This window comes from Xylona heveae (assembly GCF_001619985.1).
Source record: "Xylona heveae TC161 unplaced genomic scaffold L228scaffold_6, whole genome shotgun sequence".
In the NCBI taxonomy this organism is placed as follows: domain Eukaryota; kingdom Fungi; phylum Ascomycota; class Xylonomycetes; order Xylonales; family Xylonaceae; genus Xylona; species Xylona heveae.
The window spans coordinates 95411-111966 of NW_017264198.1; the positions used below are offsets into that span (position 1 = coordinate 95411).

Here is a 16556-nt window from a genome sequence, read left to right on the forward strand (position 1 = left end):
CATTAAAAGGTTAGTCTCGATATGTGACCTCGTAATTGTATACCATTAAATTTCTGCTGCTAATACTGGCTAAAAAGATCCTCGGGGTCCTCAAACATCTGTATCTGCATCTCTGCCACATCCATACGTTCAAACCAACTGCCATACCATTCTATAAAATCCAGGAGAGTATGGAAAACCACAACTCCCGGATCATCTACCCCATCTGAATCACTAAAAAATAATACACGCCAAGCCCATTCGTGATTCCCGTGATCTTTGTCACCGCCCTTCTTTCGACCTGTATACGGTCGACAGTACGCATAAAAGCTATAGTAAGTGAAACCTTTCCGAACAGCTTCTCCGCAATAAAAAGTTGCCTTTAGTTCGATATAGCCTCCCATCCAGTCCAGCAGATGTTCTTCCGGCTTGTACCTGAGGCTTCGGATAAAGAAGTCGCGGGTTTCTTCAAAGGGTTTTCCCTGCAGCAGCTCGCCGGGATCGTCGTACATTTCAAAGCCACATATGGGTGCAAAACGGAAATTAGGGTCCTCCAACCTTCTAGCAAACCTGAGAAAGCTTTTCAGGTCTTCTGATACATGAATCCACTCTGCCTCATTTCTTCTGATTCCTGCCATCTCGTTGGCAACAATCTCCAATGCCTCGGAGAAAGCTTGACACTGGGTACTGTTCAAAGTAGGTGGCCAGAACCCATCCATAAATGGATGATGCAAATTTTTTACATCTTCTAGTCGCTTCACCGCTTTCTCCCGCTCGACTTGTGCCATTCGTTTTCTGGCCCCCTCTAGATGGGCATTAAGAGAAACCCGTTCTGGTATATACCATTTATCCATATGGAACCAGAAACGGCCCATGAGGGCCAATTTGGCCTCTTCGTTGGGCAGGTTCATTGCTTCAATATCTTCGACACGATCGTGAATGAACTGTACGTTTGACTTGTACATTTTGTCGCGGTATGTTTGGATTGCTTCGCCCATCTTTTCATCCATCGATAACGATGAGTGCGATCGTTCTCCATTGTCTGCTGACCGAATTGGGATGGAGACGGCAGACTGGTCGGTCATGGTGTTGGATGCTGGACAAAGTGAAATGAAGGAAAGGAGGGGTATGTTTGTTCCTCTCCAAAGCCATTGAAACCACTGATCACTGACACGCATCAACAATGCCAGAATCTCCTGAAGAAATGTGGGTCTGGGGTTAATGGTGTGCGATAAAGGAGCTTCCGCGTGGAAGATAAGCAAAGCGCAACCGATATCGGGTGGGGTCATAAGCAACCTTGCCCTCCGTTGAAACCCGACCTTTACCTGAAAGGTGGTTATCTCTCTTTCCTGTCTTCAATTGGACTCTGCTCACCAACGAGCCCAACAAACACCAATGAAATGAGCCAGTCTCAGCACAGACAGCCAAGCTAGATCCTCATAGCCTTATTTTGTTTATCTCTAGGCTGAGGTACGGTTCCTGATAAGAAGATGGAACGGTTGCAGAAGAGGATGCATGCGACTATGACGGGCGTCGCGCTGCCTAGTTGGCGTGTCATGGAATTGGGAGCATTTCCACGCCCGTCATGATTCGACCGATCATGTTGATAAACTTATCATGACACATCGTTAGATCCATGCCACTATGAAGAATATAAATGCGAAACACCCTGCCGTCAGGGGAATGTTCAAAAATCCCCTCGGTCTGCGCTCTCCAATTGTTGCGACGCCCCACAAAACAACACCGATCCAATGTCATTGAGCATGGACAAATATGATGTTGAAACCAGCGCTGTCCCCAGTGAAAGCGGAAACTTTTCAGCCGGAGAAATTGAGGATGTCCCAGCCATCGATCCGCAGCTCGAAAAGCGGACACTTGCCAAATTTGACAAATACTTGCTCCCTCAATTATTCGTCATATTGATTCTTGCTTACCTCGACCGCACAAACATCGGTATGCCAAAACCATACGCAACTGAAACAACTCTATCTGACATGAATGCATAGGCAATGCCAAAGTCTTCGGCTTCGAAGACGGAATCGGACTGAAGGGCACCCAGTTCAACACCCTTTCCACGATTTTCTACCCTACTTACGTCACCCTCGAAGTTCCATGGACCATGGCCGTGAAAAGATTCGGTGCAAACCAAGTCCTAGGAGTTGCCATGGTGGCTTGGAGTATTATCACCTTGGGGACCGGCTTCATCCATAATTATCACCAGGCGATTGCTGTGCGAATCTTGCTGGGTACTTTCGAAGCCTGTCTCGTGCCGTCCATCGCGTTTATTATTTCGACTATCTGGTCCAGAGAGTCTCAGTCCAAGCGCATGGCCATGATCTACGGCTGCCAGTGTCTGTCGGGCGCTTTTGGAGGTCTTATTGCAGTACGTGACAAAACCCTGGTCTTCGTAGGAAACGATATTGAATCGGCTAACAACATTCCTAGTATGGAATCGAGAGTATGGGTAGAAAACACGGCCTAGACTCTTGGAGATGGTTATTCATCATTGAAGGCGCCGCATCAGTTGGTCTATGTGCTATTTGCTGGTTGTTGCTTCCCAGATCTGCGGAGGGGGCATGGTTCCTCAGTGCCGAAGAGAAGGAGGTCATGCGAGCTCGCAAGCAACGAGACATTCTTTACAAGGGCTCTGAAGAATTCTCCTGGTCCTATGCTCGCATGGCTTTTACGGATCCGTTTATCTACGTTGCATCGTTGAGCTTCTTTTGTTCCTCGATTGCTCTCTTTGGTTTTGGTACCTTTCTCCCTACCATTATTAAGGGCCTTGGGTAAGTGATGATCCCATGACCCCAGCTAAGGCTGTTTCCGTCAAAATGAAGTTGCTGACTGCTCTTCCAGTTACACGTCAAAACAAGCCAACTATTTGACCATTCCTGTGTACTTTTTTGCCACAATGATTCTCTGCACAGCCACAGCTGTCTCGGATCGCCTCAAGAAGCGTGCCGCTGTCATTTGCTTTGCTCCAGTCCCGGTTATTATTGGTTACATTATTGTCTGTGGGACAGACAGCCATGGCGCAGGTTATTTTGCCATGTTCTTGATCGGAGCTGGAATCTACACTTACAACTGTTTGATCCTCACCTGGGTCACCAATAACCTCTCCCCCGACTATAAGCGCAGCGTGGGCATGCCATTTTTCGTCTCACTTGCAAACATTTCCGGCATTGTTGCATCGAACATTTATCCTTCAACCGATGGCCCACGATACCTCGTGGGCAATGCAGTCAGCGCAGGCATGGAGTTTCTTGCTCTATTAGGAATCGGATGCATGTGGTGGATGCTCAAGAAACGAAATAATACAAAGGAAACGCTCAAGGCTCAGGGTGTTGAGGACAATGGCAAGGAAGGGGACAGAGCACTGGATTTTGTTTACAATTTATGATTTCATGTATATTATGTCTACGCCCTTTCTTTATATCCGCTATGCTAATATGCCCATCAATTGCTTCTTATATATATTAATATTTTACTCGAACAGAATTGCCCAGTACTCATCCGCAATTTACTCCTCGCAAATCATTAATCTGGTTCACCAATGTCCACCCTTTAGTAGCGCTCGTATTTTCATTATGATGCTCGAAGTTGATTATCCCGCATTTCAATCGGGCAGTGCAACGAAAGTAGATTTTGCAGATTAGCTGCTGACAAAAAGGTCTGCTGTATTTCCTATTTTTGGATGACTGGGTCACCAATCGGCAGTATGCATCATCGTTGCTCCTAAACCGAGGATTGTAACATGTTCCTGCATCTAGCAGTGTGAAATTTCGCCGTTCGATAACAACTGGCAACTCAGGGTCCAGGGTGTTGTGATGACTGCTGCTCTGCGCATTTTGGGAGAACAACCGTGTCATGAGAAATGAACGTGGCGGCTTCCTCACCATATGAAATAAATTCTATCGATTAAAATTTTCGTCGCCGCCTAGACAGCTTAAAGAACCAATGAGATTTAAATTGCTATAACTCCATGTAGCTACAAGTCTCAGCTGGTTATTAATTGAAGGGTCCAATAACCTCCGACTTTGAGGTTTCCGATTTTACACCCGAGCCTATCGCCCATTAGACGAGAGAAGAGACATGCCAACACGCCGCTCAAAATCGGCGGCGGCAGCACCCAGACATGAATATGCATTTTAATATGAGAAACCTACCTAATATTGTATAGTAAATTGATATGTTTGTACATACATCTGTCGCTTGAACCTTTTTCCCTCCCTTCATTGACGTTCTGTGAGAAGCATAATCATGGCCCATCAATATAGGATAGTAACGAATACGGAGCCCGAAAAGGACCCTTTGAATAATGAAAATCACGAAAAATTCGACAGAAGAATGCCGATGAGTCTGAGCAAGTGGCAACTGACCTGCCTCACCATAAGCATGGGAGGGTAAGAAGCTACCTAATCTCCTTGACGTCTGCTGACATTAATTCAGTCTTCAAGTTACCTGGGTTACGATCATGGCCGAGGGTTCTGTACGTCGAAGAGATTACCCTGACTTTACACACCAATATTAATCAATACCAGCCATTCTTACTATCCCTTGGACTTGCACCTTCCCTGATATCGCTTGTTTGGCTGGCTGGTCCAATTTGTGGCACGGTCTTACAGCCATTCCTTGGATATAAAAGTGATGCTTGTACTCACAAATGGGGCAGAAGAAAACCATTCATCTTCTACGGTACAATTGGCGGAATAGTTTCCATGAATCTGCTGGCCTGGACAAAGGAAATAATCTGGCTCATCTGTTACATTCTTAGTGTGGATCCTTACGCCCTTGGTCCGACTCTGATCACCAAGATACTTGCAATTGCATGTATATGGGCACTAAATGTATCACTTCAGCCCGTCCAAGTCGGTCTTAGGTCGCTCACTGTGGATTCTTGCCCGCCTAGTCAACAAGTCACTGCGAGTTCCTTTACCAGCTGCATCGTTATTCTCGGTAGCATAATTGGCTACGGATGTGGGTTCTTGAAAATGCCCATTCCGAATATCACTGGATGGATAGAAAACTCTCAGTTCAAAGGTCTTTGCTTGCTCGCCTCAATTTTACTAGGATTGACCGTTGCCATTACCCTTACCACAACAAGAGAGAACAGTCCCGCCACAGACTATCCACTCCTGAAAAAGGTGGGTTTCCGGCAGATATTCCCGGAGATCTACAAAACCACCAGGTCCTTACCTCGAAAGATCAAGATGGTTTGTCTAGTCCAATTTTTCTCTTGGTTTTCTTGGTTTCCTTTTTTGTTTTATATCACAACGTACGTACCCCTGACACCACCAACGGAGGAAAATTTAGCAAGCTGACATCTACAAAAACAGGTATTTGAGCAAACTTTGTCAGTGATCATTCATCATATCATACTTTTAAATGCTAATATCAGATCTACAGACGAATATAGTATTCTGATTGCTAAAATGGGCCCACCTTCCACCAGATTTTACAATGCACTTCACGAGCAGTCTCTCCGCCACGGGACATTGGCACTCCTTCTCTTTTCATGTGTCGCCCTTGTTACAAATATAGGCCTTCCCTATATGGTACGGCAAGAGATATCAAACACCACAAGCCAATTTGTTCGAAAAGAGAAACGGAGTTGTGCTCGAATGGGGACTTATATGTCCATTTCTCGAGCATGGATGAGCTCACACGTTTTGATGTCCGTCTGTCTTTTTGGTTTAACTGTGGGAGACAGTTTTATCTCTTCCGTTGTCTTTGTCGCCCTGCTCGGAGTCTGCTGGGGTCTCACTCAATGGGCACCTTTTGCCATAATCGGGGAAGAAATCGCCACAGACCCCAAGCCCAATATCTCATCTCACTGTATAAGTGAACCACCATCCCCAAGACGGCAGTATTTCGATGACAATCGAGATGTTGAGTCGAAGGATTACGACCACCAACAAGGGAACATAAAATCCATGGCGGCCACTGCAATGGGCGTCCACAACATTGCTATTGCTATGCCACAGATGGTATCTGCAGTCACTAGCAGTTTGATTTTTGGGATTTCTGGACCGTCACACCTCGGCCCAGTAGAGGCATTGGCTTGGATTTTGCGAGTCGGAGTTGTTGCTGGGGCATGCACTGCTTATTTGGCCAGACGGATCGAATAAAGATGGAATTACTTCAAGCTTTTGTAGAAATGGAAAGAAGAAATTAATTCCAGGACACCTGTAAATTCTAATCAAACTTTTCGGAGAGAGTGAAACATATTTCTAGAGCTTCTCAGCTATTCGTTCAGTCCGTGTGCCAATATACTGAAATTTATTTACGCTTTATCGCGGCTCGCCTGTGTATATATGATCTAACATAAAATACTCCGTAACACTTTCTTGTGTTGGCTTGTATAAAATGAAATGCAAAGTCCAAAAAAATTACATGTAATATCTCAATGTTATGAATCTATGATTATACTTCGTATCTTCAACAATCAGGAAACGATATCTCTGCCCTGGTGATGACCGACTCCATCGGAACCGACGTGTTCATCAACGTATCCGTACAATGCTCGGTATGGTGATAACTGCTCAAGCCACTCTCGACTATCCCGCCTCTCTCCAAAGCTCGATGCATCAGTCGCCACCCATACGAGCAATGGTAGATGTGATACTTTCTCGTCGTCCAACTGGTCTCTCCTACTGGCCGTTCGGACAGAATCTCGTAGTTTTCAATGGGTTGCTGTGCATCACTGTCGTAGTAGAACGGCTCAGACGCCACTTCGAGAAACTCCTCGCTCAGATCGGCATCATAACACGCCGGCGCAAGCCATGCCAGTGTTAACAGGTCAAAGATACACCCGTTGGCGCGGGCCGTCGTGGCATCGGTCCCGCATGGCTGAAGCTGGTGCGCCGTGCTGGGGTTCACGCGGCTCATACCCACGGGGAGCAGAGCACTTGGTGCTGGCGCTGGCGATGGCGCTGGCGATGAAAAGGGATTGCGTGGCGAGATCAGAACCAGACTCAAGACTGCCAGTGACGTGATTAATGTTGCTGCTTGGATGGAAAGAGATACGAGAGAAGATGATAGCATCATCGGTCTGACTGGTGGCGCTGTTGCGGGGATACTGTCCAAGTCGGCATCGGCATCGGAAGAGTTGAGTAGAGCATATTTTGGTTTTCCTGGGTATGCCATGGCGGTGGTTATTGTCGACTGGGATTTGAAAAAGGAAAGCTAAGTAGGCAGACGGTTACATGAGTGTATGCGATAGCAGAATGATGATTTAAAGAAGACCGTGCCGTAAAGGAATAAAGATAGCTTTTTCGATAGTATCGATATTTTCGATGCCACGGATGGGATGCCACAAATGGTTCTCTTTCTCTCTTTTTTTTTTCTTGTTTAGTTTTGTTTCTTTAATGCCGAATGTATCCTGGCTATCCAAGGGTTTTTGTTCCGATTCCGATTCTGCATCATCAAATGCCCTGGACACATCCGAGAGTTATCGCCGAGAGTTGATTAAACAACTTGGTCCCGAATAGGCCATGACCTCCGACTTTGACATGCAATTGCTTTTTCCCTGATTTTAGCAGTCACAAGTCTTGAATGGCGGTCTGGTGAGCCAAGGGGTTTGTTTCAATTTTTCTTTTTTTTTTTGGACGTATTGCCTTTGTAGATGACAATGAATGTTTAGTATGAATTTACGCAGCACGTGGCAGCAGTGATAGTAATAATTGGATTTGAAAAACAAAATGCAAGCTCAATTGATGTTATATTACTCTCAATATGTTTTGAAAAATCAGGTAAATGAGTAGCAAAGGCCATAATATTGTATTCAATAAATATATACATTCTGCCTCTCCAATCTTCGTAGCCTTGTCATGTTAAAGTTACACACTGAACAAAAAGTAAATGTACGCGGGTATTGACTTCTCCATAATCTACCAGCTCCGGATTTGCAATCAGCTTGGTGCAATGATCCGTGTGGCCGAGCTCGATGCCCTCGTTTGAAACCGGACTCTCCGCCATTGCTGCCAAATGAATCATTTTGAGCACGTAGAGGCAATGCTGAACATGATAGCCTTGAGTGGTCCACACGACTGGAGTATGTGGTAATTCATCCGCCGTGAGAGGCCTTAGATCTGTGGCATTGCTAGGTCTCTCAGTATACCATTCCCATGGGCCATATTCGGCTGCCCATCGAGCTGATTCTTCTTGGTCGAAGCAAGACGGATGCATCCAGCCAAAGCTCATGATGTCCCAAAAACATCCGCGATCTTGGGCCTCCTCGGGCGTGGTTCCGCAGTGTGCTGTGACTACTGAACCTCCTTGGACTTGTGCTTTGGGAGCATTAGGAACTTTGCCGCTTCGACTGTCCTTGACGAGAACTGAAAATGCAATCATTCCTAGGAGAACAATGGATGCGATGGCCACAACCGACACACCGGAGCGATAACAGGAGCGTCTGGGGGGGACCGGACGACGTGCATGTTCTTCATCATCGGCGTCAGATTCTGCGCTGGAACCTTGACCCACAAACGGCTTTTCGGATTCATCCTGTCCTTCCTCCAATCTGTGCACGTCACTTTTCAGGAACCCTACAATTTTACAGAGTCAGTCTGAGTTTCAATACTGCCTAAGGAAGGCTTGTAGCGTACAGCTGTGTAGTTTTTTCGGATAAATTGCTTTATGGAGAGACATGTTTCCAGCAGGTATATTCGTAAATCATCTTGATCCGTTGCAGAAAACAGAATGGCATGGCTTTTAAGACTGATAAGAGAAGCCGGTTGTATGGGAATCAAACCCTCGCCGAATCTGACCCCTGCATCTCCCCCACCAACGGCCGATAAGTATCGGACACTTTGCAATCTCAATTCAGCTTAACTGCCTTCGATGAAGACGCTCATGTTTTGCGCTACAGTCCTAACGTACACAACTTTCGAACATGTCTTTTGCCATACAGCCTTGCAGTCCTGCCGATGCCCCGGGGCTTGCGGCCACTATGATGGGTGCCCGTTTGACCGATCCCCACTGGGTTTTTCTATGGAAGGATCCCTGCCCCCAAGACATCATCGCCAGAGCCAGTGAGAGACTTCCGTGGAATCTTATTAGTGGAAGAGATACCAAGCGGCATCAGAAGGTCATAAATGTCGAGACTGGCAAAGTAGTCGGATATGCCCGATGGTCTCTTCCCCCAGACTTGGCCAAGGCAGGGAATGTCTGGCTGGAAGCCCAAGTAGCTGAACCTTCGCGCGTGGATCTTGAGATCTATGAAAAGAATTTCAAGGCCAACACAGATAACGGCCGCCTTATTGGCTTGAAGACTGGTGCCATGATCGGCTTTCGCAGTGCACCACTTGAAGCAGCAGATGCTAGAATCATGAGAGACGGACCCTTTCTGAGTATATTATCCAGCCGATGTAGTTGAGTTGAGTACCAATTACTAATCAGCTTGCCAGTGATGGATTATTTAACCACAGACCCTGCCTTTTGGCGGAGAGGTATCGCAAGCATGCTCGTGCAAAGTGGGCTGAAGGTTGCAGATCGTTATGGAATAAAGACCTATGCAATGTCTGAGCCAGCTGGATTGAAAGTTTATCTCAATCATGGCTTCAAGCTAGTGGAGACTGTGTCCACGGATTATTCAAAGTACGGTGGAACGGAACCACTGGTAGAATATTTTCTGGTGCGGGAACCAGTTTCGCTGCAGCCGAGATAGCTCTCGACAATGATATATACGATCCAATACACCTTAATTATCAATCTTTTCTACAATCATAATGTACTTAAATTTCACTTTTTGCCAAAGATTTTCTTAGTCTACCAACAGAACGTCTGCTTCGGAGAGCTTTATACATGAGTTATACACCACGCGAGTCCATGTATTGATCTTTTCGGAAGGTGTTTTTTCCGAATTCTCAACATACTTCAGACAATGCTTGGTGTGATTTTGCTGTGCAATAACTTGCGGTATAAGCACATTATCATCTTTTTTGGCCATTGCCAAAATGGCCTGCGACCATTTGCAATGTTCGGTGTGATAGTGATGGGTTGTATAAACATCAACTACACGACCCGTCATTGCGACCTCCTGCGGGATCTCCACAGTAAGATTTGAATCCAAATAAAACTTGTATGGACCCTCGGAGAGCCCAGCTGTGGACAGGCTTTCGTAGTAGCACTCTGGTGCTGTCCAGCCATAATTCATCAAGTCAAACACGCAGCCAAGGGCTTCCGCTTCACTGGGATAGCTGCCACAACGGCGAGTCCCACCAAGTTCAAGAGGTCCGCCAAATGAGTCTATATAGTCCGGTTGAAGGGCATTCTTCTGAGGGATTGTGTGCATGTGCACATAAGATCCAGGGGTGTGTACAGTAAAACTTGTAACCACAACGGTGACAAGTGTTGCGGTTGCTAAAATTGCGGCAATGATGAGCGTCTTGGGTGTCTCGAGAAAACGGCGACAAATATCTTGGACGGAGTTGGGTCGAGATTTCAATGACCTGATCAAGTCGTCGTGATTTTTCTCCTCAAGACCGTGTTCTTCATCGACCAATGGTACCTGATCATACGCGAATGTTGAAGTTGACGATGAGGGGGATGGACTTGATGATGGCATCGATTCGTGATATGACTCTATAAAACCTTCCGTGAGCATTATAATCATCGGATCGACGGGATTAAACTTACGCATGTTGTTTCCCATATATAAGGTCAAGAAACTAAGCGCAAGCATTGAACTTGGGTTTGCCTAATTTCGTATATATAAACAATATTACGAAATGGTATTCATGTGACTTATTTGACAGTCAAAGTCGGTCCCAAGCATCATGTCCACTTTCGGGCCGTTAGATTCGGAGGTACATCAGGGCCAAATAACAAAATGATTGGCTGGACGGAGAGCCCAAAATAAACGACCCTTTTGTTATTTTTGTGACCATAATTTACTGCTCGAAATGAGAAAGTATCTATCATACTATGCTCTACCTGGTTGATAAAGCTTATATATATATATTAAGAAAAGGCAAAGCAAACTAGAAGATGGTAAAATCGTACATGGAGGCTAGCATCAAATCTCAGAATATCTAAACACTAACAGCCAGATGACAACGTACTTCAAGTAGAATTGAACGGAAAAAAGAAAACGCAATGCAACAGCAACACGATAATTTAAAAACCTCCAGGAGCAAGATCGTGTATTAGTAAATAGAACTTTATTTATTCATTCTAGCATTATGCCAAACAGTCTCGTATAGAATGCAAAGTTAATTATTTACAGCAACTAGCAAATCTTGATAGAAGAGAAACGATTCTAGAAATACAAAGCATGCCATAAAATAATATTGGAAGTCGTATAAGACGCGTTCATCAAATTATCATCATATTGAAGTTAGGACTACACATAGTTGACCTTGACTAACAAACACATTGGAGGAGACCCAGTTCAATATGACACAACCGTCAATTATATTCATTAAGGACCCTGTACATAGACCCTCCACAAATAATCTTGTTTGAAGTCGAGATGAGCGAGGTTTAATCGACTTTCTCCTTCGAAGGCTCGCGTTTGTCCACCTTTTCCTTCGAAGGCTCACGTTTGTCCACCTTTTCCTTCGAAGGCTCACGTTTGTCCACTTTCTCCTTCGAAGGCTCGCGCTTCTCGACCTGCTCCTTAGTGGGCTCGCGTTTGTCCACCTTCTCCTTTGAGGGCTCGCGCTTCTCGACCTGCTCCTTGGTGGGCTCGCGTTTGTCGACCTTTTCCTTTGAAGGCTCGCGTTTGTCCACCTTCTCCTTTGAGGGCTCGCGCTTGTCAACCTTTTCCTTCGAAGGCTCGCGCTTCTCAACCTGCTCCTTTGTGGGCTCGCGCTTCTCAACCTGCTCCTTAGTGGGCTCGCGCTTCTCAACCTGCTCCTTAGTGGGCTCGCGTTTGTCAACCTTTTCCTTCGAAGGCTCGCGCTTCTCAACCTGCTCCTTGGTGGGCTCGCGCTTCTCAACCTGCTCCTTAGTGGGCTCGCGTTTGTCCACCTTCTCCTTTGAGGGCTCCCGTTTGTCGACCTTCTCCTTGGAAGGCTCCCGCTTCCCCATAAAAGGACTCAAAGCCAAATTGAAATCTGGTATATCTCTTCGGTCCCTTGCGTCAAGCGACCGTTCACCTAAAATCATTCACAATAAGCTTTATCCTTTATTTAGATAAATTTGAAAGCATTGGTGCGGCCAACTTACTTGGAGTTTCAAGCGGGAAAGCAGCAACTGCAGCTACCATCGCCACAAAGGTGGCAAGAGAAATAACCTTCATCTTGAAGAGGTAGTTATGACAATGACAGACGGGTTGGTGGATAAGAGCTAGTTCCTGTAAGATTGAGTCTCGATAGATAGTATGGCTGGTACGGGTTAGCATATATAGAGATTGGACAGTTGGAAGACGGACAAAGTAATATTTAGGGGATAGACTGCTTTCGTGCTCACGTGGGAGGGACGACACGCCCCGAAACTGAGCATGTTCCGAAAGTTGCAACAACTCTCGGATCCTGAAACGACCGAGATTGACGTTCTTCCTGTGTTGCCTTGGGTACCGATGTGGCATATCTAACTACCTAGTACAGTCTTCTTGGAGTTAGCCTTCTAGTGGCCATCTTTTTGACCCATTTCTTTGACTTCGACCCGGCAGTAATGGAAACAGCTTGGAGCAGACTCGAAGGTAATGTTTCTCAGATAGTGCATTGTGTCTTGATATGAAGTTAACCTTTATATTGAAGATGGCAGTCCGTCGAATGAAGAATCCAACGAGATGACCCAGATGAGCAATGGGGGACCCCAGCCAGTCGTGTTATTCGATAGATTCTTCCATGCCTTGAGATCCATTGGGCTTTTGTTATTGCCAAGCCCCATTGCTGTCTACTGCGGCATTGTTCGAGAAGAGTATGGCTACTTGGGCACCACGAAATATCTAACTGGCCTTCGAGGAGCCGCGAGCCTCGCTGTTTTCGCAGAGCACTTTCTGATGCGGTTTCACCCTCACATGCTCGATGAGTATGGAAGCCATCCCCGTGTTTACCAGCTCCCGGGGATTCGGCTTCTATATTCTGGAAGTGTTATGGTGTCTATCTTCTTCTTCATCTCTGGATTCTCACTCTCGATTCAACCGCTGAAAGCTATATACAGCAAAGACTGGGAACATCTCCACCATGTAATATTCTCGGCAAGTCTCAGACGAGCTGTTCGATTAATTCTTCCTCCGGCCATAATAACCTTTGTGGTCATGATTGGAGTGCGATTCGGCCTGTATCAAGCCCACTATGATGGTCCAGTTGATATGGACCTTACAGGTCCCGCCAGACTCCCAACTTTTGCTCTCCAGTTTCTCGACTGGATGGAATACGTCCTGGGTCGATTGATCTATCCAGACACTTGGCTCCGTCCTCTTCCGAACGTGACCGAGTCCGACTATGCCGTCCCGCTGTATACCATCCCCCAAGAACTATGGTCGTCATTTATACTTTTCATGGTCATCATTGCGTTGAGCAAAGTCAAGCCAGCTTTTCGGCTGACCACAGTTTTCTTTTTGATCGTGTTTTCTGCCTGGTCCATGCGCAAAGAGATATCATGTTTTCTTGGCGGAATGATTTTGGCCGAGCTTCACCTGCGTCTCGAAATCAACACAGGCCCTAAACCTCTGGGTTCGACCTCGAAAGTCAGAAATTATCTTCCTTTGTGCCTCTGGACATTTGTCCTGGGCCTCGGTGTGTGGCTGGGCTCAATTCCTCATGCACGCGGCGCATATGGCTCCTCTAGCCTTGGTTACTGTACCATTTCCAAATTAATCCCATGGAACTCCAATGTATATACCGTCGGGGCTGGCCTAATGGTCCTAGCCATTGATCGGCTCCCATTTCTTCGGGCGCTCTTCTCCTGCCCACCTGCTCAATACCTAGGGCAAATCTCATTTGCACTTTATATAGTTCATTGGCCAATTCTCGCCTCGTGGGGTTGGGCGGTGGTACCCTTTATGTGGAAAGTCACCGGAAACGACACGGCCGTCCGTTATGAGGCAGGATTTGCGCTTGCGGTTTTTTGCGTGACACCAGTGGTCCTGTGGGCGGCCGACGTATGTTGGAGATTGGTCGATGAGAAATCTATCAAGTGTGCCAAAAGAGTGGAGCAACTTGTACTAGTAATACACTGACCTGAGGGGACACCTTTTGAATCGAATTAGTAAAAGATTTGAGTGTGGTGATACACATCTGCACTGTGCCGTAAATCCACTGCCCTTATCTTAAGCAAGCTAGAGGCACAGTGTGGTTGATAAACCAACCCCGCACTTTTCGGCCCCCAAAATGTGAGCAGGCAGGGCCCTAGGTGCTTGGGGCGAGTCCACTGTTTGTAGAGTGGCTGCCGCAGACCCTGAAAGATGTAAGGTGAATTGCAGGATTCAGTGAATCATCGGATCTTTGAACGCACGTTGGAGCGTCGCTATCACTCAGTTTGGAGCTCCTAGCGCAAGGGACTATCCGAACTCCACTTCGGCCACCTTACCCCATCTGATAATAATGCCGACTGCGGACAGTGAAGCTGGATAGTGGTAACAGCGAGATGGGGAAGATTATTCGCTCAGTCGATCATCAAGCGGGATTGGTATACAAGATGAGGATATTTATAAATATATATAAATACCGGTTATGGATTCCAGATGCTGGGATTATATTCTATACACATAAGCATATATGACAATGAGTGAAAATGCAACGTTACAATTCGAAACCAATGCATGCGATCAGTGTCATCGCACAAAACAGCGCTGCAGCAAGCATATTCCCCATTGTCAGAGATGTCTCAAGTCATCAACACCATGCACTTACAGTTTCGGAAAGTTTATGGGGAGACCGAAGAAGAAGCTTTGGAGCCGAAGAGTCAAGCAGGTTGGGGAGAAGAGTAATGGCCATGCGACAGCGCCAACAGAGCCCGAGTTGGGCAACATTCAAGCTGGTAAAAACACGAGGCATAGCAAAATTTGCAATGAGGCGTAAGCTAACTTCTTTCTCATAGATCGTGAGTATCGATTCGAGCAAACAATAATGCTTTAGGGTTGGATCCTAACTAAGCTTTTTTCCACCCAGGCACTGAAGACGTATTCCCACAGCGCTCGCCAGAGAAAACGCCAGAGCGTGAGTGGGACGATGAAACTATCTTGGTCAGCAATGTGTTGCCATCGCCCGCTTTGTCGCCTCCTTGTCGAGGTATGAAACGCAGGCTCAATGTCTCTGCATGCGATCAATGCTATCGCTTCAAAGTAAAATGCATTCGAAATGGAGATCGGTGCCAGAGATGTCTCAGCAATAACAGTATGTGTACTTACAGCTTCTTCTCACGGCTAGAGAATCAGCAACAGCAGGCCGATTCCCCTGTACATGAATCTCCTCAGAAACAGCAACAGCTATCTTCAGTCGTAGAAGAGTTGCAAGGTGAAATTACTTTAATCGGGAGAGTTTATTTGAAGTCCACGTGCTAATTGAGATAGATAAAACCCAATCTCTTCGACAGAACACTGTGCCGATTGAGGAAGACAACGTGGTCAGTAAGTGCTGACAGCGCCATATTTCCAGCCAACCAATTGGGCCTAATCTCCAACAGCTAGTCACATTATACCACGCGGTTTCGAATCAGACTCAGGGAATCGCGGTACGAAAGAGACAGCTCTCGATTCGGCGGACGACTTGATCTCCCAAGAAGTTCTAGACACGGACTTCTCGGCATGGTCTCCAATCGTCTTTGAGTCTGAAAGTAACAATTTCTTTTCATCGCACGAAAAGAGCATCGCAATTGGAACTCCTAGTAGCAATAGGCAGTCCGAAATGCCGCTGCCGTCAACATCGTCGTCAAAATCGTCGTCATCATCACCATCGAACCATAGACAAGAGCGTGTGGCAATATGTGCGTGCCTCACAACTGCTTTATCAATCTTGTCTCATCTTGAGGACTCAAGCCAAGGCCACGGAAGCTTGGACTTGATCTTATCCACAGCCCGCAGCAGCCTTGCCCTCTGTGAGACGGTCAGCACGTGCAAATCATGCTTGATATCGGTAATGCCTATGCTTTGCATAACGATCTTGCAGCGCCTGGCAATTTGCTACGAAACCATCTCCTCGAGAATCAATGACAAAACGGCTTTGAGTTCACTAAGTATCAAGATTGGGGATGTAGAATTTTCTGGGGAAGCATGTGCTCCAAGTATTATGCAAGCTATACTAGATCACGAAATGAAAAGGGCTCAAGGGGTATGCGAAAAATTGATTAGCTCATATGGCAGAGGTGATAGGCTAAGGACGTTGCTAAGCCTTGCAAGGCAGAGATTCATAGCGCCCAGCTCAATTAGGTAGATCCGGGACAACACTGTTCCACTATTATTTGAGAGAGTGAAATCTACCATATTGTAGCGTTGTCCTATGTTATGCTAAGATTGATAAAAGAACGGTATGGGTAGATGACTTTTGAATTTTCTTTTAAAAGGACTCACAACTTCTTCTTATAGCAGACATATTTATTCCTTATACATAAATCCATTTTTTTACAGTCAAAGACGCAGAATAAGAACTCTATCATGACTTCCCAACATGTTTTGACTCTGTGGTTAA

At 46.1% G+C, this 16556-nt stretch overlaps 8 protein-coding genes across 8 annotated transcripts; 4 read left to right on the forward strand and 4 right to left on the reverse strand.

Moving 5' to 3' along the window:
• Positions 1-25: 25 nt before the first annotated feature.
• L228DRAFT_247590 (hypothetical protein) lies at positions 26-1169 on the reverse strand. Its single transcript, XM_018332674.1, has one exon. The coding sequence runs from the start codon at positions 1062-1064 to the stop codon at positions 60-62; it is 1005 nt and encodes a 334-aa protein (XP_018187534.1). The 5' UTR covers positions 1065-1169; the 3' UTR covers positions 26-59.
• Positions 1170-1350: 181 nt separating this feature from the next.
• L228DRAFT_230322 (MFS general substrate transporter) lies at positions 1351-3591 on the forward strand. Its single transcript, XM_018330532.1, has 4 exons — positions 1351-1932; positions 1986-2362; positions 2425-2765; positions 2836-3591. Exons 1-4 carry the CDS (start codon positions 1731-1733, stop codon positions 3377-3379), a joined length of 1464 nt encoding a protein of 487 aa, XP_018187535.1. The 5' UTR covers positions 1351-1730; the 3' UTR covers positions 3380-3591.
• Positions 3592-4239: 648 nt separating this feature from the next.
• On the forward strand, positions 4240-6107 carry L228DRAFT_239008 (MFS general substrate transporter; the record flags this gene model as incomplete). The annotated part of the gene is made up of 5 exons (XM_018331103.1): positions 4240-4382; positions 4429-4468; positions 4521-5192; positions 5316-5332; positions 5396-6107. The coding sequence occupies 5 exons, from the start codon at positions 4240-4242 to the stop codon at positions 6105-6107; spliced, it is 1584 nt and encodes a 527-aa protein (XP_018187536.1).
• A 164-nt stretch (positions 6108-6271) lies between these two features.
• Positions 6272-7361, reverse strand: L228DRAFT_247592 (hypothetical protein). The gene has a single exon (XM_018332675.1). It carries the CDS (start codon positions 7123-7125, stop codon positions 6418-6420), a length of 708 nt encoding a protein of 235 aa, XP_018187537.1. The 5' UTR covers positions 7126-7361; the 3' UTR covers positions 6272-6417.
• A 445-nt stretch (positions 7362-7806) lies between these two features.
• L228DRAFT_268489 (hypothetical protein) lies at positions 7807-8628 on the reverse strand (the record flags this gene model as incomplete). Its single annotated transcript, XM_018335141.1, has 2 exons — positions 7807-8525; positions 8586-8628. The coding sequence occupies 2 exons, from the start codon at positions 8626-8628 to the stop codon at positions 7807-7809; spliced, it is 762 nt and encodes a 253-aa protein (XP_018187538.1).
• Positions 8629-8755: 127 nt separating this feature from the next.
• L228DRAFT_283185 (hypothetical protein) lies at positions 8756-9799 on the forward strand. Its single transcript, XM_018336088.1, has 2 exons — positions 8756-9329; positions 9387-9799. Exons 1-2 carry the CDS (start codon positions 8873-8875, stop codon positions 9644-9646), a joined length of 717 nt encoding a protein of 238 aa, XP_018187539.1. The 5' UTR covers positions 8756-8872; the 3' UTR covers positions 9647-9799.
• L228DRAFT_277365 (hypothetical protein) lies at positions 9549-10703 on the reverse strand. Its single transcript, XM_018335630.1, has 2 exons — positions 10618-10703; positions 9549-10563 (listed from the first exon to the last, which is right to left on the reverse strand). Exons 1-2 carry the CDS (start codon positions 10661-10663, stop codon positions 9743-9745), a joined length of 867 nt encoding a protein of 288 aa, XP_018187540.1. The 5' UTR covers positions 10664-10703; the 3' UTR covers positions 9549-9742.
• A 1894-nt stretch (positions 10704-12597) lies between these two features.
• Positions 12598-15933, forward strand: L228DRAFT_283188 (hypothetical protein; the record flags this gene model as incomplete). The annotated part of the gene is made up of 8 exons (XM_018336089.1): positions 12598-12625; positions 12684-14032; positions 14796-14910; positions 15042-15161; positions 15300-15386; positions 15443-15499; positions 15556-15855; positions 15908-15933. The coding sequence occupies 8 exons, from the start codon at positions 12598-12600 to the stop codon at positions 15931-15933; spliced, it is 2082 nt and encodes a 693-aa protein (XP_018187541.1).
• Positions 15934-16556: the final 623 nt, after the last annotated feature.